This window comes from Dasypus novemcinctus, chromosome 7 (genome assembly GCF_030445035.2).
Source record: "Dasypus novemcinctus isolate mDasNov1 chromosome 7, mDasNov1.1.hap2, whole genome shotgun sequence".
Taxonomy (NCBI): domain Eukaryota; kingdom Metazoa; phylum Chordata; class Mammalia; order Cingulata; family Dasypodidae; genus Dasypus; species Dasypus novemcinctus.
In genome coordinates this window covers 16,614,006-16,632,936 of record NC_080679.1, presented here as the reverse complement: position 1 = coordinate 16,632,936, position 18,931 = coordinate 16,614,006, and the positions used below count along the sequence as shown (strand labels likewise).

Genomic DNA, 18,931 nt, shown 5'->3' with positions numbered 1-18,931 from the left:
CTGGACATATGTTTGGTTGTTGTAATTGGGATGGGGGAGGGAGGGGAGATGCTAACGGCAACTAGTGGGCAGAAGTCAGGGATGCTGTTCAACATCCTACACTGCAAGCATTAGTCCTCGGCGCCAAGGAACTATCCACTCACAATGTCAGCAGAGCCAAGACTGAGGAACCCTTCTCTGAGCAGACATTTTAATGCCTTGCTGTTGTTGTTTCTACACAGTTGGGATTGTACTATTGCAACCTCCGCCTTATCTCAAAGGCATGAAGTCCCCATATACATTTTTGAGCCTCACGGCATTCGGTTCACTAGTTGTGCCGTGGCTTGGTCAACCACAATGGAACTCCCAAGAGAGGAGGCATCAGCTCTGTCTCCCCACATCCCCCCACTCAGCGCCTACCGTAGCCTGGCCCAGAGTAGATTTGCTCACAGATGTTCAGAAAGCCACTCACCTACTGCTGAACACTGGGATTGTTTCCAGATGAGCTGCCATCTTAAATCACTGTTCTAAATCTTATCCTCCCCAGGCTTCGTTCTTCCACAGACAGGACTATGGGCATGATGGAGTGGCGGAGGGAACAGAGAGGAGGGGCGTGAGAGGGGAGGGGTGTGGGGGGAGGGGCGGGCTGTGTGCCACTAAATGCGTTTGGTTCCAGTCATTCATATCGTATTTATTTTACGAATCTCGAGTTGAGGATGCCAATGAAACTTGTGAAATTAAGCCAAAAAAATCAGTAGTTAAACAAAGCTGTTTTCTGACCATAATAGGATACCAAAAATGCTCAGTTCTTTTTTTTTGCTAGAGTGATGTGCATCATATAATTGCGCTCAAATTTAGTGTTAAATTTTGTCAGGATTGTCTTTAAAGTCAAGGGTAATGGTACCATAATAACTCAGCAAAGAAGAATTCTTGGCCATACAATTGGGCAGTGACTAGGTTAATGAGCATGTTAAATAGTAATCAGAGCAGCATCAGCAGCCAGGGGTGCACACACATTCTGGCATCAGCTACTCTGTGTAAAGGGGACACTTACCGGGTCTCCCATTTGCCCCTTTACTCCCACGCCAGGATTCCCCTGAACAAGAAAGGAAACATAATCAAAACGTGTTTGATTTTTTTTTTAAAGTAATTAAAAGCAAGTAAGATTTCTGGCTAAACAATGTGTGGAAGCCTATTTAGGGTATATTTTGTGAGGTCTAATAAAAGGAAAAATAGAAATCTGATAATATCAGTCAGTGGCCAATTAATTATCTCCCTGTCCATGGGCACTTTTTCTGGATCTTTCTCATGGCTGCCTACCTTAGAACCTGGGCTCCCAGGATGGCCCGGACGTCCCTGAATTAATGGCAAACAAAAACAATTCTATTAGCAATCATAGACATCAGAGTATTCTTCATTGGTTGCCCCAAGTTCCTATTTAAGAAACCCTTTATTTAAAAACACACATAATGGACTTCCTAGCCTGAATGGGCTGCTTGTTACATAGGAAGATGATGCCAGCGGCACGTCCCAGGGATCTGTGCTGTAAGGTTCCCAGTGAAAGCACAGCGTTTGCGTTGATGCATCAAGTTATAATCTCTCAAAGAGCCCCCTGGTGCCCAGCCCAAGACTCCAATTTTGCTTTTTGGCCTTATTTAAACATCCACTCTGGGCACTGGAAAGACATCAGCATTGGGTACTTACTGCTAACCCTCGCTCTCCTGGGTATCCCTTTGGGCCTGCCGGTCCACTTGCACCCCGAGGTCCCTGGTCATGAGAAAAATCAGTGCCTCAGTTACCACGAATCGCCATTGTCTTCCATAGCAAGAGCTGCATGTGATCCCAAGTGGATGAAAACCTTCAGAGGAATTAGGTTCCTGCCACCTGTGCCCTCCTGGAGCGCCTTCAGCAGCAGCTCCACCATGGGCATTAAAACAGCACGGGGCTAGCGGGCAGTGGGACAACGCCAACACTCAGAATTAAATCAACACCCAGAGGTGAGTCCATTCATCTGAAAAAAGTCTTCACTCCTAGGGATATACTTGAATAGAAAATAGGGACTCAAACAGATATTTGTATGTCAGTGTTCATAGCTGCATTGTACACAACAGCCAAAGGGCAGAAACAACCTGTGTCCACTGACAAATAGAGGAACAAAACGTGGCATAGCCAGACAACGAAATATTATTCAGCCACAGCAATGAAGTTCTAATACTTACTACAAGAGAGATGAACCCTGAAAACACTAAGCTAGGTGAAATAAGCCAGATATAAGAGGGCAAATATTTTATGATTCCACCTATATGTGGTATCTCTATGTGATATCTAGAATAATCAAATTCATAAAGACACAAAGTAGATCATAGCTTACCAGGGCTGGGGAGGGGGAATGGGGAGTTACTGCTTAGTAGGTAAAGAATTTCTGTTTGGGATCTGCAGCAGTTTGATATTGTTTATGAATTCCAAAAGTAAAAATTGGATTATGTTTGTTAACTGGTTTGTTGCTCTGGGCATATTAGATTGGACTGGATTCAGAGGTTTCACTTTTACTCAGTTATGTAATGATTAAGGCTTTGACTGGGTCACGTCAGTAGGACACAGCAAAAACGACAGGGCAGAAAAGAAAGTTGGAGTTTTGATATTGGAGCCCTGGGAAGTAAATACACAGACAAGTAGATATGTGAGGAAGGAGAGAAGGCTTCATTAGCCATGGCAGAGGCCCCGGGAAGAGAAACGAGCCTTTAGCCTGATAGTCTACAGCTGGCCTTGTGGAGCGAACAGAGCAGTTGAGCCCAGAGAGAAATAAGTCCCAGGAAAGACGAGACTTATCCCAGCCTACAGGTGATACTGGAAGAAGCTGGGACCACAGAGCCTTTAGAGGAAGTGGAGGGCTGAATGTTGGCAGCCATCTTGCTCTAACACATGGCAACATCCTTTGGTGAGGAAAGTAACTTAGGCTTTATGGCCTTGTGACTGTAAGCTTCTATCCCAAATAAATACCCTTTTATGAAAGCCAACAGATTTCTGGTATTTTGCATCAGCATCCCTTTGGCTGACTAGTACTGGGTGATGAAAAAGTTTTGGTAATAAATGGTGGGAATGGTTGCACAACATTGTGAATGTAATTACTGCCACTGAAGTATATACTTAAAAATAGGTACAATGGCAACTTTGATTATATATACATATAAAACACAGTGCATTTTTTAAAGTCTTGAAATAACAAAAGTAGAGCACACAGAAGTCTTACTACTAGCTACTCCCAAATTCCATATGTTACAATTATGATATGTCATCAGAACTCTTTAAAATATTCATGTATTTATACTTTTCAATATACTTTTAAATGCGACCTACAAGATCAATATGAACAGAAATTCTTCCCCTATTATGGATGGAAACAACATTCTGCAACTTTTAAGTTGTACCTTAACTACACATAAATATACAAGTATTTAGAGCCGGGCAGTCCCACAAGTGTGAAGAGGAGATGCTCTCTTCTCTCCCTGACTCTGACCAGGTCAAGTGATTTGCAAAGGTGCAATGGAATTGTTCTCTCGAAGAGGATGAATTAGTATTTTATTAATAGCAACAAAAGTTAACTCATTTATTATGTAGAATGAAAGCTGTATTTTGAACTGCTATACCAGCAGAGAAACCAACCTGGGAAAGTAATTCTGTCAAAAGTCTGAAGTTACAAAGAGGAATTATAGGTTAACCTTTTAGAGGTAGAACTACTTTGGATTTCAGTCTTGCATCATTGATGAATTGGCAAGACTGATAGAATCAACAAGTTAGAAATTTCAGGGAGATGAAGATGGGACAAAATATTAAATGAAATATGCAATCACTGCTTTGGCAGTCAAAATGGTATAGAGAGGTAATGCAAAATCATTTTTCACCTGGCACATTACTGAGTATATAACTTGTAAGCAGATTTACCTGTCTAGATAGTAAGTTACTGCATATACCTGAACAATGCCAATGATCAATAAAAGACAGAAGAGGAAGGGAAGAGGAAGCATGCCAGGATTCAGGGCGGGCTTCGTGGATGATTGATCTGGACGGGTCACGCACCTCAGGAGGGCCCCGTGCCCGGCTTAAGGGTTGGATGTCGTCATCTCGAAATTCTTACTCTCTGAACAGGGACCCACATCTTCAGTCTGTACTGAACCCTGCTGGGAATGAAATCTAGTGTGTCCCGTAAGCTACCTAAGGTGCAAATGAGAGCCTGGAGACTTACCGGTAGGCCAGGAGGTCCTGGGTCCCCTCTGTGTCCCTGCAATAACAATGCATGGCTTTATAAGAACACAATTTTCCTACATCACATATATGTGAAAACAGAAATACACATAGGAACTATTTGGGCTGGTCTATCTGTGGTGTTTAAGTTTTCCGAGTTGAGAAGACTGCAGAAGCGCTCTACGGAGTTGATTTTCTTTCTCCACTTATGGCCTGAATTCTTCCTCTACACTGCAAGGCAGATGACAGGGCTGAAGTCATGATCACAAGGAACCAAGCTCTCGTTTGATTTCATCTTGCACTTTGAAATGCTCAGTCTAATGGCTGCACTTAATCACAGTCCATCTCTCTTCTAACTGCTGGACCTTGTTTTACCATCCTAGAGTAAATGTACAAGGATTTTATGTGGAAATTTGTTTGACCCTGCAATGATATCAATGTACTTTACAGGATCCCAGGGTATATATTCTCTTGGATATAGACTCTTTAGAGCATTGTTTCTCAAAGGCCATTGATCTGCAGAGCACTTTTATTAGGGGTCCTCTTTCTCTGTAAGATGAGGAATTCTTTCTATCCATCTCCCCTTCCATCTCACTTGATCCCTTTTGCCACAGACATACCATAACTAAGACTGTATGGTACATTACAATTTATGAGGTGCTACAACATAAATTATTACAACAGATCACCTTAACAACACTTACAGAAAGACAGGGTAGACACCATTATAATTTTTTCCCCCATAAATAAGGAAAATAAGGCTCAGAGAGGCTAAGAAGGTTGCTGAAAGTACAGTGTTAAGTAAGGGTCCACTCATTCCTTTGAAAACACCATACTGGTTCCTACAATGACTCAGCTTTTGCTGCTAAGTCTTTCAGGACATCATTTAAGGTATAAACACAAGCATAGTTCTTGCCATTTAATAGGCATAATAGGCACAAAGCCTGCAAGCTACTACTGTAAGCTCACAAAAGGGGTCATCTCACAAGTGTGCCCACTCTAGGTCTAATAGAACTAATTTAGAACTAGTTTAATCTAATTTAATAGCAGTATATTCTTCCTTAGGTGTTTGACCACATGTCTTTAAAAAATGTCATCATTTCTACCGATGGTCTACAATTCCATGGATTCCCATATGAGAGCAATGAAGTGAACACTGAAGAATTTATTTCTGAAATGGCTGTTTCATGAAAATATTTAATTTATTGAGGATAGTACTTTGTTTCCACAATTTTCTGGTTCAATATTGGTGATTTTATTGTACTGGATGGCAAGTATCAATATTATAATATTTTGACTACAAACAAATCAGTGATTCAAAACTGGGGACAATTTTGTCCCCAAGGGGATATATGGCAATGTCTGGAGACATTTTGGGTTGTTAAACTTGGGGTGGGAGTTGCTACTTGTACCTGGTGTGTAGAGATCAGGGTTGCTGCTCAACCTCCTGTGCTCGGGACAGCCCCACGAGAAAGAATTATCTGGCCAAAAAGGACAATAGTGCCAGGGTTGAGATATCCTAAGAAGTGCATCCCTTGCAACTCTGCAAGAATAGTTGGGAAGTACTGGAATTTTACAGCCAGAGCAACTAAAGCCGGTGTCTAAAATGTGTGGTGCCCCTCCCCATGAGCCAGGAGGAAGGTGACAATCAGTGTCCAGAGACACATGGAAGGAACCTCCTGTCCATGTGCTTCCTGCATGGTTTACCTACATGAAAATAAGTTTTTAAAAGACCTGCCATGATCAGAATGCTTACCTGAACACCTTTCATGCCACCTAAAATGAACACTGAATTGCCTTTTTCTCCACTTTCACCAGGAAGGCCCTGGAAGGAACGCATTCAGTTAAGAAGAAAAAGCACATTTTCATTTCAGTATTTTCTTTTCTATATAAAAGCTTACTCACTGATAAAATGATGTTGTACTCAGGTTTCACTAGCAGAGATTCTTATATACCCTTTATTATTATCACCCTTAGGTTCTGATATATTTATTCAATATTCATTTAAGATCTACGAAAGAATCATCTCAGAGTATCTACAAATATTTATAGCTATTTACTAATTATTCAGCCAGAAAGCTGCATTTTTCCTCACAATATAATGCACATGCATTATACTTACAAATAATCAATTTTGCAATTGCCCATTACTAATGTATGTCTTAGAAATAGTTTAAAATATTGATGCCATCCATTTCAGTATTCTTGTTCAAAATAGATCATTCGTATCCTTTGTAAGATTAACTCTTAAAAAACATAACACATTCTTTTTGGAAAGTTTATGTACTTAGCAGCTAGTTTTCTTAGGGTATTAAAAAGTGAATGAAATACCTTAATGTGTTCCTATATTCCCCCTGTTTTCTTACTTAATATCTTAATATTGTTCTTAACTTGATTACCACATAAAAATTCTACCATCTTATGTCAAGCTCCTACAAAAGAAATACAGAAGTCAAAGTCAATACCTCTTAGAAGAGTGCCTGACTTTGTTTTAAATAAGAGATTCTTAAGCTTGCATGTAAAGTTACATCTCTATTTGTCTGGATGAATCAGATTTGCCTGTATGGGCAGTCCTTGCTTTGCACAGTTCCACTAGGCATGAACTTCCGTTACTACAGCTAAGTTCAATAACACCATCCTCCAACAACATGATTCAATTTCAGTTACCATTGTATATTAACTGAATAAATACATTAAGTACAAATTTTGCTGTTAGTTATTCAACCCACAAATCACTACATAAATTAACAGATGAAAATTATGACCAGTAACCAAATGCATACTACTTTCAAAGAATATTGGTGATTGGACACTGAACATCTGTGAGTCAATTCACACACAGACAGCAAAGAGTGTGGTTGTGCTGCTTCCTTGTTTTCCACTGATGAACCCAGAGGACATTTTACAAAAAATACATGATTGAAGGAGGAAATTGGCTAACAGAGATTAAAATGAAGCAAAGACATGAAAAATGATAATGTTGAAAGTAAAATTCAAAGAGAGTGTAAATGGAGCTATAGAAGATATAGCTAACTCGTTGTGGGAATGTTGGCACTGCTGTTGTTTGAGAGACTCTGTATATACAGCCTTAGGAATTAATGGAAGATGGACTAACAGGCACAAAAGAGAAAAGAGATTGCTATAAAGAGGATGAAGATGTGCCAGAGGAAATGACACAGGCAAACAACTTCACACTAAAGGAATTCTTAGACATAGTTCACAATGTTGGAGGCTGATCCCAATTTAGGAAGAAGTTTGACAGTTTGCCAAGTACTTTTACAAAGAAATCAAACACTTTATTTCTTAATGTTTCTAATTGGTCAGTGTAGCAGTTTGATATGATTATGAATTCCAAAAACAGGTATTGGATTATGTAATCTGCTCTGTACCTGGGCATGATTAAGTTATGATTAGGGCTTTGATTGGGCCACATCATAAGGACATTGAGTCCCCACCCCTTGGTATTTTACATCAGCTCCCCCTTTGGCTGAATAATACAGAATTTGGTACTGAGGAGTGGGGAAGTGCTTTTGCAATTATAGAAATGCTGGAATGGTTTTATAAATGGGTAAGGGGTAATTTTTGGAGGAATTGTGAGATGCTTGGAAGGAAAGATATACAGTGCTTTGAAGAGACTGTTGATAGCAATATGGATGCTAAAGAGAGAGACTTTTTATGATGCCTTAGAAGTAAATGATGAAATTATTATTGGAAACTGGAGAAAAGCAAGATTAACTCCTGGTTTATGGAATGCAGAATTTGAAAATGACAAGACTGGGCATTTAGCTGAAGAAATTTCCAAAGTAAACCCAGAGAATGCACTTGGCTGTTGCTTGCAGCTTATAGCAAAATGCTAGATGAGAGAGATAAGCTGAGGACTGAACTGTTAGGCACAAAGAAAACAGAAACTGATTCTGGAAAGTCCAAGCCTCTGGAAATCAAGCTCCCAGCTGACAGTGCCCCAATTGGGGTCTTAACTAAACTTGAAACTGGTAAATCAAGATTGAAGATGCAGTTATCTAGGAAAGACTTGTGGAATGTCTTACTGTCTGATGGCTTGGACCCCTTCTTCTTGCATGCTAAACCAACAAGGTTTTTGAGAGAGCTGTATGAACAAAACCACTATCAGCCTGGACTAAAAAGGACATGGAAGGGTGAGACTGAAGGGGAAATGCCATCAAGAGGAAAACCATGAAAGCTGAGATTTGGAATTAATACATCACCTTGGGCCAAGAGGGGAACCCCACCCACATGTACAGAGAGGGTGAGTTTGCCCCAGCAGTTGAAGAGGGTGGATGTTCCCACCCAATGTTAGGGGAGAATTTTTCCACCCCTGGGTACAGAGAGGGTGGAGAACATTCCTCAAGGATTAGGGTGGTTAAGGTCAGCACCCCACAGGTCTGAGAGGGGTGGACCTATCCCCCATGGATTAGGGAAGGCCAGGTGGTCAACTCATTGCCCTCAGAGGATTGAGCCTGTATACTAAAGGTTAGGGGAAATGTTTGTCTTCATGTCACTGTACTAAGGGGATTAAGACGCTAACCCAAAAATTAGGTAAGGTGTTGCAATCACCCCAACGCTCTTGGAGGGTGAGGTCTGGAGCTTGGTCGACACTCAGATACTTGATGAGGGTGGAACCAAGAAAATGGCCATTGGGCAAGCATGGGGAAAGGGTCGGTTCCCATAGGCACCAAGGAGAAGAAACCATCATCTTAAGAATGACTCTCAGACTGAAATCAAATGGAGGATGCCCTGCAGGTTTACAGAACTGTAGAGGACCCATGACTCATGTTTCCCTCCCAATTTCTCCTTATTAATGAAAATATTTATCCTTTGTCTGTCCATTTGTGTTTTGGAAACAGATAAATTGTAAGTTTCAGAGGTCTATAGCAGACAGAACTTTGCCCCAAGACAAACGGTATTTCTTTAAATTGATTGTCACATGATTTAGTACTTGCATGGTTACTGATTTAAGGAATTGTAATGTCCTTTAGTAATTCAGAGGGTGGAGTGTAACAGTTTGATATGGTTATGAATTCCAAAAATAGATACCGGATTATGTTTGTAATCTGGTCCATACCTGGGCATGATTAAGTTAAGATTAAGGCTTGACTGGGCCATGTCACTAGGGCATTGAGTCCCCACCCCTTGGTGGGTAGGGATTCACAGATAAAAAGCATGGCAAAGGACAGAGTTGAGGGTTTTTGATGTTGGAGTCTTGATGTTGCATTTGATGCTGAAGCCTTAAGCTGGAGACCCGGGAAGAGAGGAACCCTAAGCCTGGAAAGAAGCAAGCCCTGGGAAGAGAGGAAACTAGGAAGCCTGAACCCTTGCAGACATTGGCAGCCATCTTGCTCCAACACAGGAAAATACACCTTGGTGAGGGAAGCAATTTATGCTTATGGCCTGGTATCTGTAAGCACCTATCGCAAATAAATAACCTTTATAAAAACCAATCAATTTCTGGTATTTTGCATCAGCAACCCTTTGGCTGACTAATACAGTCAGTACTATATGCTGAGTTAAAGTGAAGAACCCCTGGTCTCTTAAGTATTTCATGAACACTGAGTAGATGAGTTTGAGCCCAATTTGAAGAACCTAAGAAATGTACATTCGCTAGATTGCATTTGAGTCTTCAGATTGCTGAATTTGACAGCAAAAGATAGTTGATATGCATAAGAATGAAAGAAGATTGTTCTTCTTAACTGATACCTCAAGAAAGACGTAAGTAAGGACATTCTTTCTGAGTTCTGTGTTCAGATGAATTCCACTGGGAATTTTGGAGCAAAAGGAAAACTCAAAAGGAGAAAGCAAGATGACGATGGTGATGATGAAAGAAAATTTTAGAAAAAGGCTTGGGAAATGACAATTAGGGAAGGAGAAATGTAAAAAAGTTAGAGTACAATTTTGAAAGGCCAAATCAACTCCAATCTTTATTTACATGAGAAAAAAAAAAAGAGAGAATACAAGGGAGAAAGGAAAAAGTGGTCCTTGCTAAAGTGGTTTTTAAATAAAAGTTCAAAATGTTGAAGGAAGAAAAAAGTACTCAACAAAAGCAGTAAATTTTTCCTCATGTGAACTGTCTCTGGGCATCCATTCCAAATCCCCTCTATGTATCTTCTTGAACAACAAGGCCTTGAAAGCTAAAAACGATTTCCCACACCCCTGTGCAACTGGATGCATATGTGGTTCCACCTAGGAGATGTACTTGATGAGATGGACTCTTCCTGACACGGTTGTTGCTGCCAAGCAGGAATCAGTACACATGGGTGTGTGTTTGCTAGTGTCTAGATGTGGGGGGAGAGGCAGAGAGCAGCTTCCTGACTTCTGGACATTGAAATCAGTAGTTCAGGGGTAGTCCCATAATTTCACTTCTCCAGTCATTCCTGTAAGTACCAAATTCCCTGTTTTAAATTTCTTTCTCTCTGAAATACCTAGAGGGGTTTTCACGTCTGCACTAAATCCGGACTGATAAACAACATAATGATTTGGGAACTGGCCTCCCTGCTCCCTTCCCCCTTCTATCCATTCTCACATAGAAGCCAGGAGCATCTTGTTGGAACATCAGTCAGATCCTTCCTTAAAACCTTTCAAACCATCCAGTGTCTTTACGTGACCTAGGAAGTAAAATCCAGACTCCTTGATAGACTGCAAAACTCCACATGTTTGGACCTCCCCACCTCTCAATTCTCCTCCCTCCCCATCTTCCTATTTGTGGACTCAGCACATTGTATTAATTCTGTTTCCTGAACACAGCAAGATTGTTCCCACCTTAGGGTCTTTGCACTTAAGATTCCTAATAGGAGCAGCCATGAGTGCCTTACTCGGGGACCTCCTGCGCCAGGAGCTCCTCTTCCTCCTGGAAACCCGGGATCACCTCTTGAGCCATTGTAGCCATTCACTCCAGGTTTGCCTCTGGATCCAGGAGGTCCTGGGTGTCCCTACAGAAGACAAAAATGGTAAATGAAACATTTTTGTAAGAATTTTATAACACAAAAATTATGCAACCTGGGTACTCAGATGATGGCAATTATGTTTCACATGTTTACTTTTTTAATTTTGTGAAAACTCCTTCCCTACCCATAGTGTCATGTAGCACGGTAAAAGTAACTTTTAAAAACAATATCTAAACTTGGATTTAGTTTGAAATAGTCTAAAGATTTGGGAGGAAATCATCCGAAAGTCCTTAGAAAAGCTCTAATGAATTGTAAAGCCCCCCAAATATCCCTTCCTTCTTTCATTTGATTTTCATATTAGAAATGAGAGTTTTAAAAACCTACTTCCATCTTTAGGACTCAACAGCAAATGAAACCTTTAATGAGGAGTATGGATTTATTTCTAGAACATTGTACTTGACAAGTTCATTAAGCTCATATTTTGGAAGATATTCTCTAACCTGTTTGAAAAGCTTGCTCTTCAAATAAAGTATTTAGGTTCTCAGAGTCTTTGTACAAAACTGAAATTTATGCACCAAGATGAAAAATGAAGAGAAGTTTGTCCAAATATTATTTTGAACATGTGGTTTTATGGGTTTTGATGAGTGGTTTTCCTTTCTTTAAAAAAAAAAAAAAGAGAAATGTAGGGACACTTACAGGTATGCCATCCAAACCCGGAAATCCAGGAACACCAGTTGGACCCTAAACTCCCAGAAAATAAAACAAAGTCATAAAAGTTACTAAATTATCATGTTAACAAATTGATTTACTTGAAAACTAATAAAAAGTGACTCATTTGAAAACACGTAGTAGTCGTCACCTATTTTTACATTAATCAGCTTAAATGCCAACATTTAAGAATCCCCTCTTTGGTGACTCATCTTAGGAAGGCAACTTGGCAGAATCAGCTAAAATAAACAGTCAACACCCCGTAAGCCAGAAATTCAACTTCTCAGAATCTGTACTAGGGCAATAAGCAACTTTAAATGTGAACACAGGTAAGGTACAAGATTGTTTTTGCACCCTAGCACTACACAAAATTAAGATGGAATCTAAAAATTTCATTAACAGAAAATAAACTGTTTATACTAGGGCATGTTATGCAGTATTTTTAAAACAGTGAGTTTTGAGCTCTGTGAATTGAGATGGAATGAATCTCTAAGCATATTGTTGAATGGGGAAAAAGGTTCAGAATGATACATAGAATATAATTTCATTTTTTTAAGCCCTGAAACACTACTACAAGTCCTCAATGACTTCGCACTTACATATTAAAATGCATAGAAAAAGTCTGGAAGAACGCACTCCTCTGGAAGGGGTTTGGGAAAGAGAACTGATTGTCAAAAAGGAGTTTAGATTTCATTTTTTTAATACAGTACAAATATGTACGACTTGGACTGATAAAAATTCAGCCTGGTGATGCTGGCGAATGGTTGACCTGCATCTTCCCCTTAAGAAGAGGCTTACCTTGTCTCCTTTCTCCCCCCTGGCTCCAGGAAGGCCGCTGTCACCTCTCATTCCTTTCTCCCCTGGAACCCCAATGGGTCCTGGGGAACCCAGGGATCCAATTGGACCCTGTGGTCCGAGTTGTCCCGGTTGACCCTGAAAAGGAAGATGAAAAAAGAAGGGCTGGTTCTAAAGCAGTATCTTCTAACACCAATATATGGTGACTTGGGCCTGCAGAAGTCTAGAAAAAGAGATTTTGAGCAAATGTCAAAAACAGGAACTCAAATGATCAATTTACTACAAAATAAGGAACACCATCTTTTTCAATCTGAGTTTAAGCTGTATTACACATCTGAATTTCTGTGTGTGGGGGTGTGAGCAATCACCATCCAGCCACCCTCTTGGAGGCAGGGCCCAGCCGCAGGGCCCCGGGACCAGCACATAAGCATCACCTTGGAGCTCCACACAGGGTCAACCCCATGTGGGGTACAGGGTCAGCAAGGGCACCTCTCAGGGAAGAAACGGGGACTGGGCTCCACCCGGGGCCTGGTCCGTGCACACGACGTCACCTAGACAGCGCCCCTGGCCTTGGTCAGTCTCAGGCATAGGAGGCTGGGGGGCTACAAGGCATGAGCCCCAAAGAGGAAGCTTACTTGTCCCAGTCTAAAGACAGTAATGCAAGAACATTCACCATATTATTTGAAATAGGAGGAAAACTGGTAACCTCCTCCAAATCCATCGACATGAGGCTCATTGAATAATTTATGGCATCTTCATACCTGGAAGATCACAGCCCATCTTAGTCTGGATCTACCAGAAGCAAACCACAGGACAAGGACTCAAGGCAAATAGTTTATTTGGCAAGCAAAGGAGATCCCAGTAAAGGAGAGAAGTGAGACGGGGACAGAAGGCAGCCAGTACAAGCCTGTTACCACCATGGGCAACTGGAGCTTAACTGTGCAGTGTAGAACACACATCCCAGTGTTCTCCCATCTGAGGGGCAAGAGAGTTGGGTATTCGCCCATGGTTGAGTACCACTAGTGGTAGGTGAGGCATGCCTGCTGCTAAGTAGACTCCTGTGGCAGTTGCTGGCAGCTGGATCCCCCCAGCACACCCGAAAATGAAGCAACAGGCCTAGCGGAAATGTGTAGGGTTCTGATAGCATCTGCAACACAGAACGGAAAGAGAGCGAAGCAGCTCTGGCTGGACCAGCATAGAATGTCCTCATGGAATGTAGAAACAAAGCTCTGTGATCCAGCACCTGGGCTCTGAATTCAATCTCCCTCGGTATGAAGCCTAAGTCCACACTTTCTAGCTCTGTGACCTTGGGCATGTTCTTAACCTCTCTGTTCTTCAGCTTCTTCATCTGTCAATGGCTAGTGGGCATAAAAAGGATAATGTGTGTGAAGCATTCCACACTGTGCAGGGCATGGTAAATGCCAGCTAATGTTATTATAATTACTATTACAAATGGTTAATTGTTAAATGGGAAAACGCAAACCACAGGATAGTATTTCATGTGATAACACCTGTAGAGAAACAAAAGGATGGGCATTTTCTCTAAATACATGTTTGCTTGTGAACATTCTAGAAAGATGTACAAGAAATGCCATGTCATCATGTCTCAGGAGTGACAATACAGCCCAGGAAAATTTTGCCTTCTATTCTGTGCATACCTTAACATGAGCAAATATAAATTTTATAACAAAACCAATTACATTTTCTCTTTCACTATTAATTCATTGATTCAGCAAACATTATCAACAAACTTAACATTTGCCTAAATTTCACAAATGAAAGCTAGACTTTCTATGTATTTTCTCTTTTTCCCATGCTTTTTCATTATCATCATCATGGCTGTTACTATTTATTGAGTATTCATAAAAATACTAAAAACTTAGACTGTAGAGGAAACCTGAATATATAAAAATGTGTTGTTAAAAAAGACAGCAGTAAAATCTAAAGGATAATTATATGGGCCTAAACCATTTTGTAGGTGTTTTGAGAATATATCAATTTACTCTAGATACTACACAAATTCTAAATAGTAATCTAAAATGAAGAATAAATAATGAATTCAGCGGACTTCATAGTTAAGATTAATTAATATAGATAAAACAGCTGCCATTGTTCCTAAATATAAGGTCCAGGAAAGAACTAATTTTTCATTAAGTTTGGGAATTATCTTTTCATCTAGCAAATAATTTATACATAAACTCCCCAAATTATCTTTTGTCAATGACGTAATTTACAATAATGTATTATTTATATACATAACAAAATGCATGGCTTGAACATAAAAGGGTAATTGAGAAAGAGACAGCCAATTAACTGGCTATAAATCTCTTGAATGTGTTTAATCTTAGACTTGCAATACCAAACTCAGAGAGCTAAGGCAACTTCGCAGAGGAAACAAGGAAATATGCAACAGAGTGGTAAAAATAGCATTCCCTGAATAGTATAGAAATGTGCCCTGACATAAGAATGTGCCATACAAAACATTTTCTAAAATATAAACAACAAAAGAGGGAATGTTGTGTGCATTATTAAATGATACTGATTGGGATGGGTTGAATCGTGTACCCCAGTTTGGACACGTTCTTGATCATGGTCTGCCTTCTGGTGACTGTGGAACCATTGTAAATAAGATCTCTTCAAGATGTTACCTCATTTAAAATGTGACCCAACGGAATCAGTTGGGGCTTTGATCATGATTATTGGACTCCTTTATCAGCAGAGTGGAAGTCAAATGGAGACTGAAGAGCCCAGGGGAGCCGTCCGAAGCTGGAAGTCAACAGAACCAGAAGGAGAAAGATGCCGCCATGTGCACTGAAAATATCATGGAAGAGCCAAGGAATGCTGGAGATTGTGGGCTAGCCAGTGAAGACACTGAGCCAAGAAAGCTGAGCCAATCAATTCCTGTGGCTAAGCCACCCCATTCCACGGTATTTGCTTTAACAGCCTGGGTCCCCATCTTTCCCTCCTCTGTGAACCCCAACTCTGACTTTCTTGCCATTTCTTTTTTTTTTTTACATTTCTTTTTTTTGATTTATTTATCTCCCCTTCCTGCCCCCTCCCCCTTCCCCCCGCCCCCGTTGTCTGCTCTCTGTATCCATTTGCTGTGTGGTCTTCTGTGTCCACTTGCATTCTAGTCAGCAGCACCAGGAATCTGTATCTCTTTTTGTTGCATCATCTTGCTGTGTCAGCTCTCTGTCTGTGTGGTGCCATTCCTGGGCAGGCTGCACTTTTTTTCGCATGGGACGGCTCTCCTTACAGGGGCACACACTCCTTGCACGTGGGGCTCCCCTACGCTGGGGACACCCCTGCATGGCATGGCACTCCTTGCACACATCAGCACTGCACGTGGGCCAGCTCACCACATGGATCAGAAGGCCCTGGGTTTGAACCCTGGGACTTCCCATATGGCAGGCAGACGCTCTATCAGTTGAGCCAAATCTGCTTCCCCCTTGCCATTTCTGAACAAGCTCTGTCTTTCACAGCCTTCATGCATGCTGCCCTCCTCCCTGGTCCATCCCCTGGCTAACTGCTCCCGTGGAAACTCTCCCCTGATCTCCTGCCTCCCCACCCCACTCCCCACACACACTGTTCAGAATCCATTCGCTGCCTCTCTAAGGTGCCTCAGTAATACTAACACTTCTCACCCTTACTGTGACGATGCCTCTCCTTGCAGCTGGGCCCTGGGCTCCTGGAGGACAGAGTCCAGGCCACCATGGTAAAAAAGGCAGAGAATAAGAAACGGTCAACCGACTAGTAAGATCAGCCCTGCCCGTTCCTGCAATGAAAGACTTGTGTAAATGGAGAAAAGGAGCTGCTTTCTCATGTCTCTAAACTGCCATCCAGAAAACTGTCTTACAGTAATCATGCACATCTGTGGTAACTCCAGCCCGGGTGCCCTGTGTGAATGCAGTGGCCTGGGTGCCTTTTTGTAGTTGACCCAAGCGTTATTATTACACTTTCATTTCAACCACATTCAGCGGCAAATACAATCCCTACTTTGCAAGCGCAAAAACTAACACAAAACCTAAATGCCTCATGTTTTATGCCCTTGGAAGCCTTAGTGGTTTGTTTTATATTTAGTGGTTTTTTTTTTCCAGATAAATAGGCATTTTATTAGAGAATAATTTTTTAAAGGAAATACATACACTAAACCGTGAATAACAGTATTAAATTCATTGGGAGCTGCTCACAAAAATTTCCCAAATACCACTCTTTGAAATAGCCATTTGTTAGTTCACCCAGTTTAAGAAATTTATACATGGCAATGTAGAAAATAATTTCATTTTTATTAAAGTATTCCATATAAGAGAGGGGGTCAGTAAAAAATAAAACAACTATGTCCACAAGTGACTATTTGAGCTTATTTATTTTTACGGTTCTAAAAGAATTAACTTCAGGATGAAAATGCATAAATAACAGGCCTATGAAAGAAATTTTTTATAATTAGAGAATCATTAATCACAGGAATTTTGCATCTTAATTTTTTTTATTTCACCCATTCCTAGCCCTGTATCTTTCGCATGCTAACAATGACATGTTGTAAAATGGGTTGCTGCACCAAATTCAGTTTAGCAAAAAGAAAAAATGCCATGGACACAGTATCCCTGCCTCTGTGCTTTCTGTCTTTCAGGGAGAGATGGTGAAGTCAGAGGACAGACACACGGAACCCAAAAATGACAATTGGCTTGACCACGGATGGACTTTAGTACGCCAAGTGAGGCCCTAGATTGTCTTTCTTTCCACTCGAGGCCAACAAGAGCGAAACTTCCTGAGGCCGGTGCAAGCACCTGCCCACTGTGGCTGAGGCGCCTGCAGACTCCGGGGCACCTGTCCAAGTAAAGGACGCAGCAGGTCGTGCGTGCGCAGGGTGGAAGCAGAACCGTGGCCCCCCGGCTGCTGAGGCCAGGGAATTCCTTCAGGACTTTAATCGTGGACATCAGGAATGTCTCTTTTTTTATTTTTTAAAGATTTATTTTTTATTTTATTTCTCTCCCCGCCCCCACCCGTTGTCTGCTCTCTGTGTCCATTCGCTGTGTGTTTTTCTGTGTCCGCTTGTATTCTTGGCAGCACTGGGAATCTGTGTTTCTTTTTTGGTTGCGTCATCTTGCTGCATCAGCTCTCTGTGTGTGCCGTGCCACTCCTGGGTGGGCTGCGCTTTTTTCCCCCTGGGAGGCTCAAGGCAGGGCACACACCTTGTGTGTGGGGCTCCCCTAAGCGGGGTCATCCCCGCATGGCACGGCATTCCTTGTGCACGAGAGCACTGCGCGTGGGCCAGCTCATCATAAGGGCCAGGAGGTCCTGGGTTCGAGCCCTGGACCTGCTATGTGGTAGGTGGACGCTCGTATCAGTTGAGCCACATCCGCTTCCCTGTCCTATGTTCTTTTGCAATGTTTCTTTAAGAAACAATAGAATGGACCCAATTAATTGAAGATCTCGATTTTTGTAATTCTCAAATCTAATTTTCCAGACCCACTCTGTATCTCCATTTTCTCAAAACTTTCTGGCACCAGCTTCTCCTGTTAACACACACTCATCCGTTTCCAAGCCGAGCTCATTCCCAAACTAGCTCCCCTGCCCCCTTCCCCGTTCCCACCACCACCCGAGCTCACAGGCCAGAAGTCGGCCTTGGTACACCCTCTTTTCTCAGGCTCCAAACCCAGTCCCATCCCAAGGCTTCCACATCTTCCTTTGAAATAGACCTCAGAAGTCTGTCTTTCCTCCATCCCACTGCGAAGGCCCTGAGTCAGGGTCTCATCGCTTCTCACACAGGGCACCCTCGCATCAGCCTTGCTTGCACCCTTACCCCACCCTCTCCCACTCCCAGCCATCCCGCATGCAGCTCGACTAACCCCCCCGCCTTCCCTTTCTTCTTCACGCTTGCCTCAGACCCTGCAGCGAGTGGGACCATCTCTCTCCCACCACCCCGGCCAAACTTATTTCCTGCAATTTCCACACCTCCGCCCTCTGCTCCAATTACACTTGTCCTTACCTGATAGAAATTTTTCTTCATCTGGAGCTCAAATAAATTCTACCTTCCTCCCACACAGAGAAATAAAAAATGAAAATTAATAAAAAGGATGATGAAAACAGCAACATAACCACTTCAGTTCACTGGCCGCTTATTCTCTTCTGGGCTCCCACGAGCACTTTACTGTCTTCTCATGTGGCCCTTGCAACCATATAAGACAGCATGTTATCCCTGTTTCTACTTGCTCATCCCTAAACAAAGAAACGGAGGCTGGAGAGATAAAGCAGCTGACCTGAGGCCACACCGCTAACAAGAGGGGAAGCAGATTCAAATCCAGCTCGTC

At 41.8% G+C, this 18,931-nt stretch overlaps 1 protein-coding gene across 3 annotated transcripts in view; it reads right to left on the bottom strand.

Annotated features, from left to right (window-relative positions):
• COL4A4 (collagen type IV alpha 4 chain) overlaps positions 1-18,931 on the bottom strand; it is a 156,963-nt gene that overhangs the window by 94,611 nt on the left and 43,421 nt on the right. For all 3 annotated transcript variants that reach the window (XM_058300015.2, XM_058300013.2, XM_058300014.1), the window contains exons 5-12: positions 12,624-12,758; positions 11,814-11,858; positions 11,046-11,162; positions 5,978-6,046; positions 4,223-4,258; positions 1,684-1,746; positions 1,300-1,335; positions 1,034-1,075 (exon numbers count right to left, since the gene is read on the bottom strand). In XM_058300015.2, coding sequence (XP_058155998.1) covers positions 1,034-1,075; positions 1,300-1,335; positions 1,684-1,746; positions 4,223-4,258; positions 5,978-6,046; positions 11,046-11,162; positions 11,814-11,858; positions 12,624-12,758 — 543 coding nt within the window. The remainder of the gene's footprint in view (positions 1-1,033; positions 1,076-1,299; positions 1,336-1,683; positions 1,747-4,222; positions 4,259-5,977; positions 6,047-11,045; positions 11,163-11,813; positions 11,859-12,623; positions 12,759-18,931) is intronic.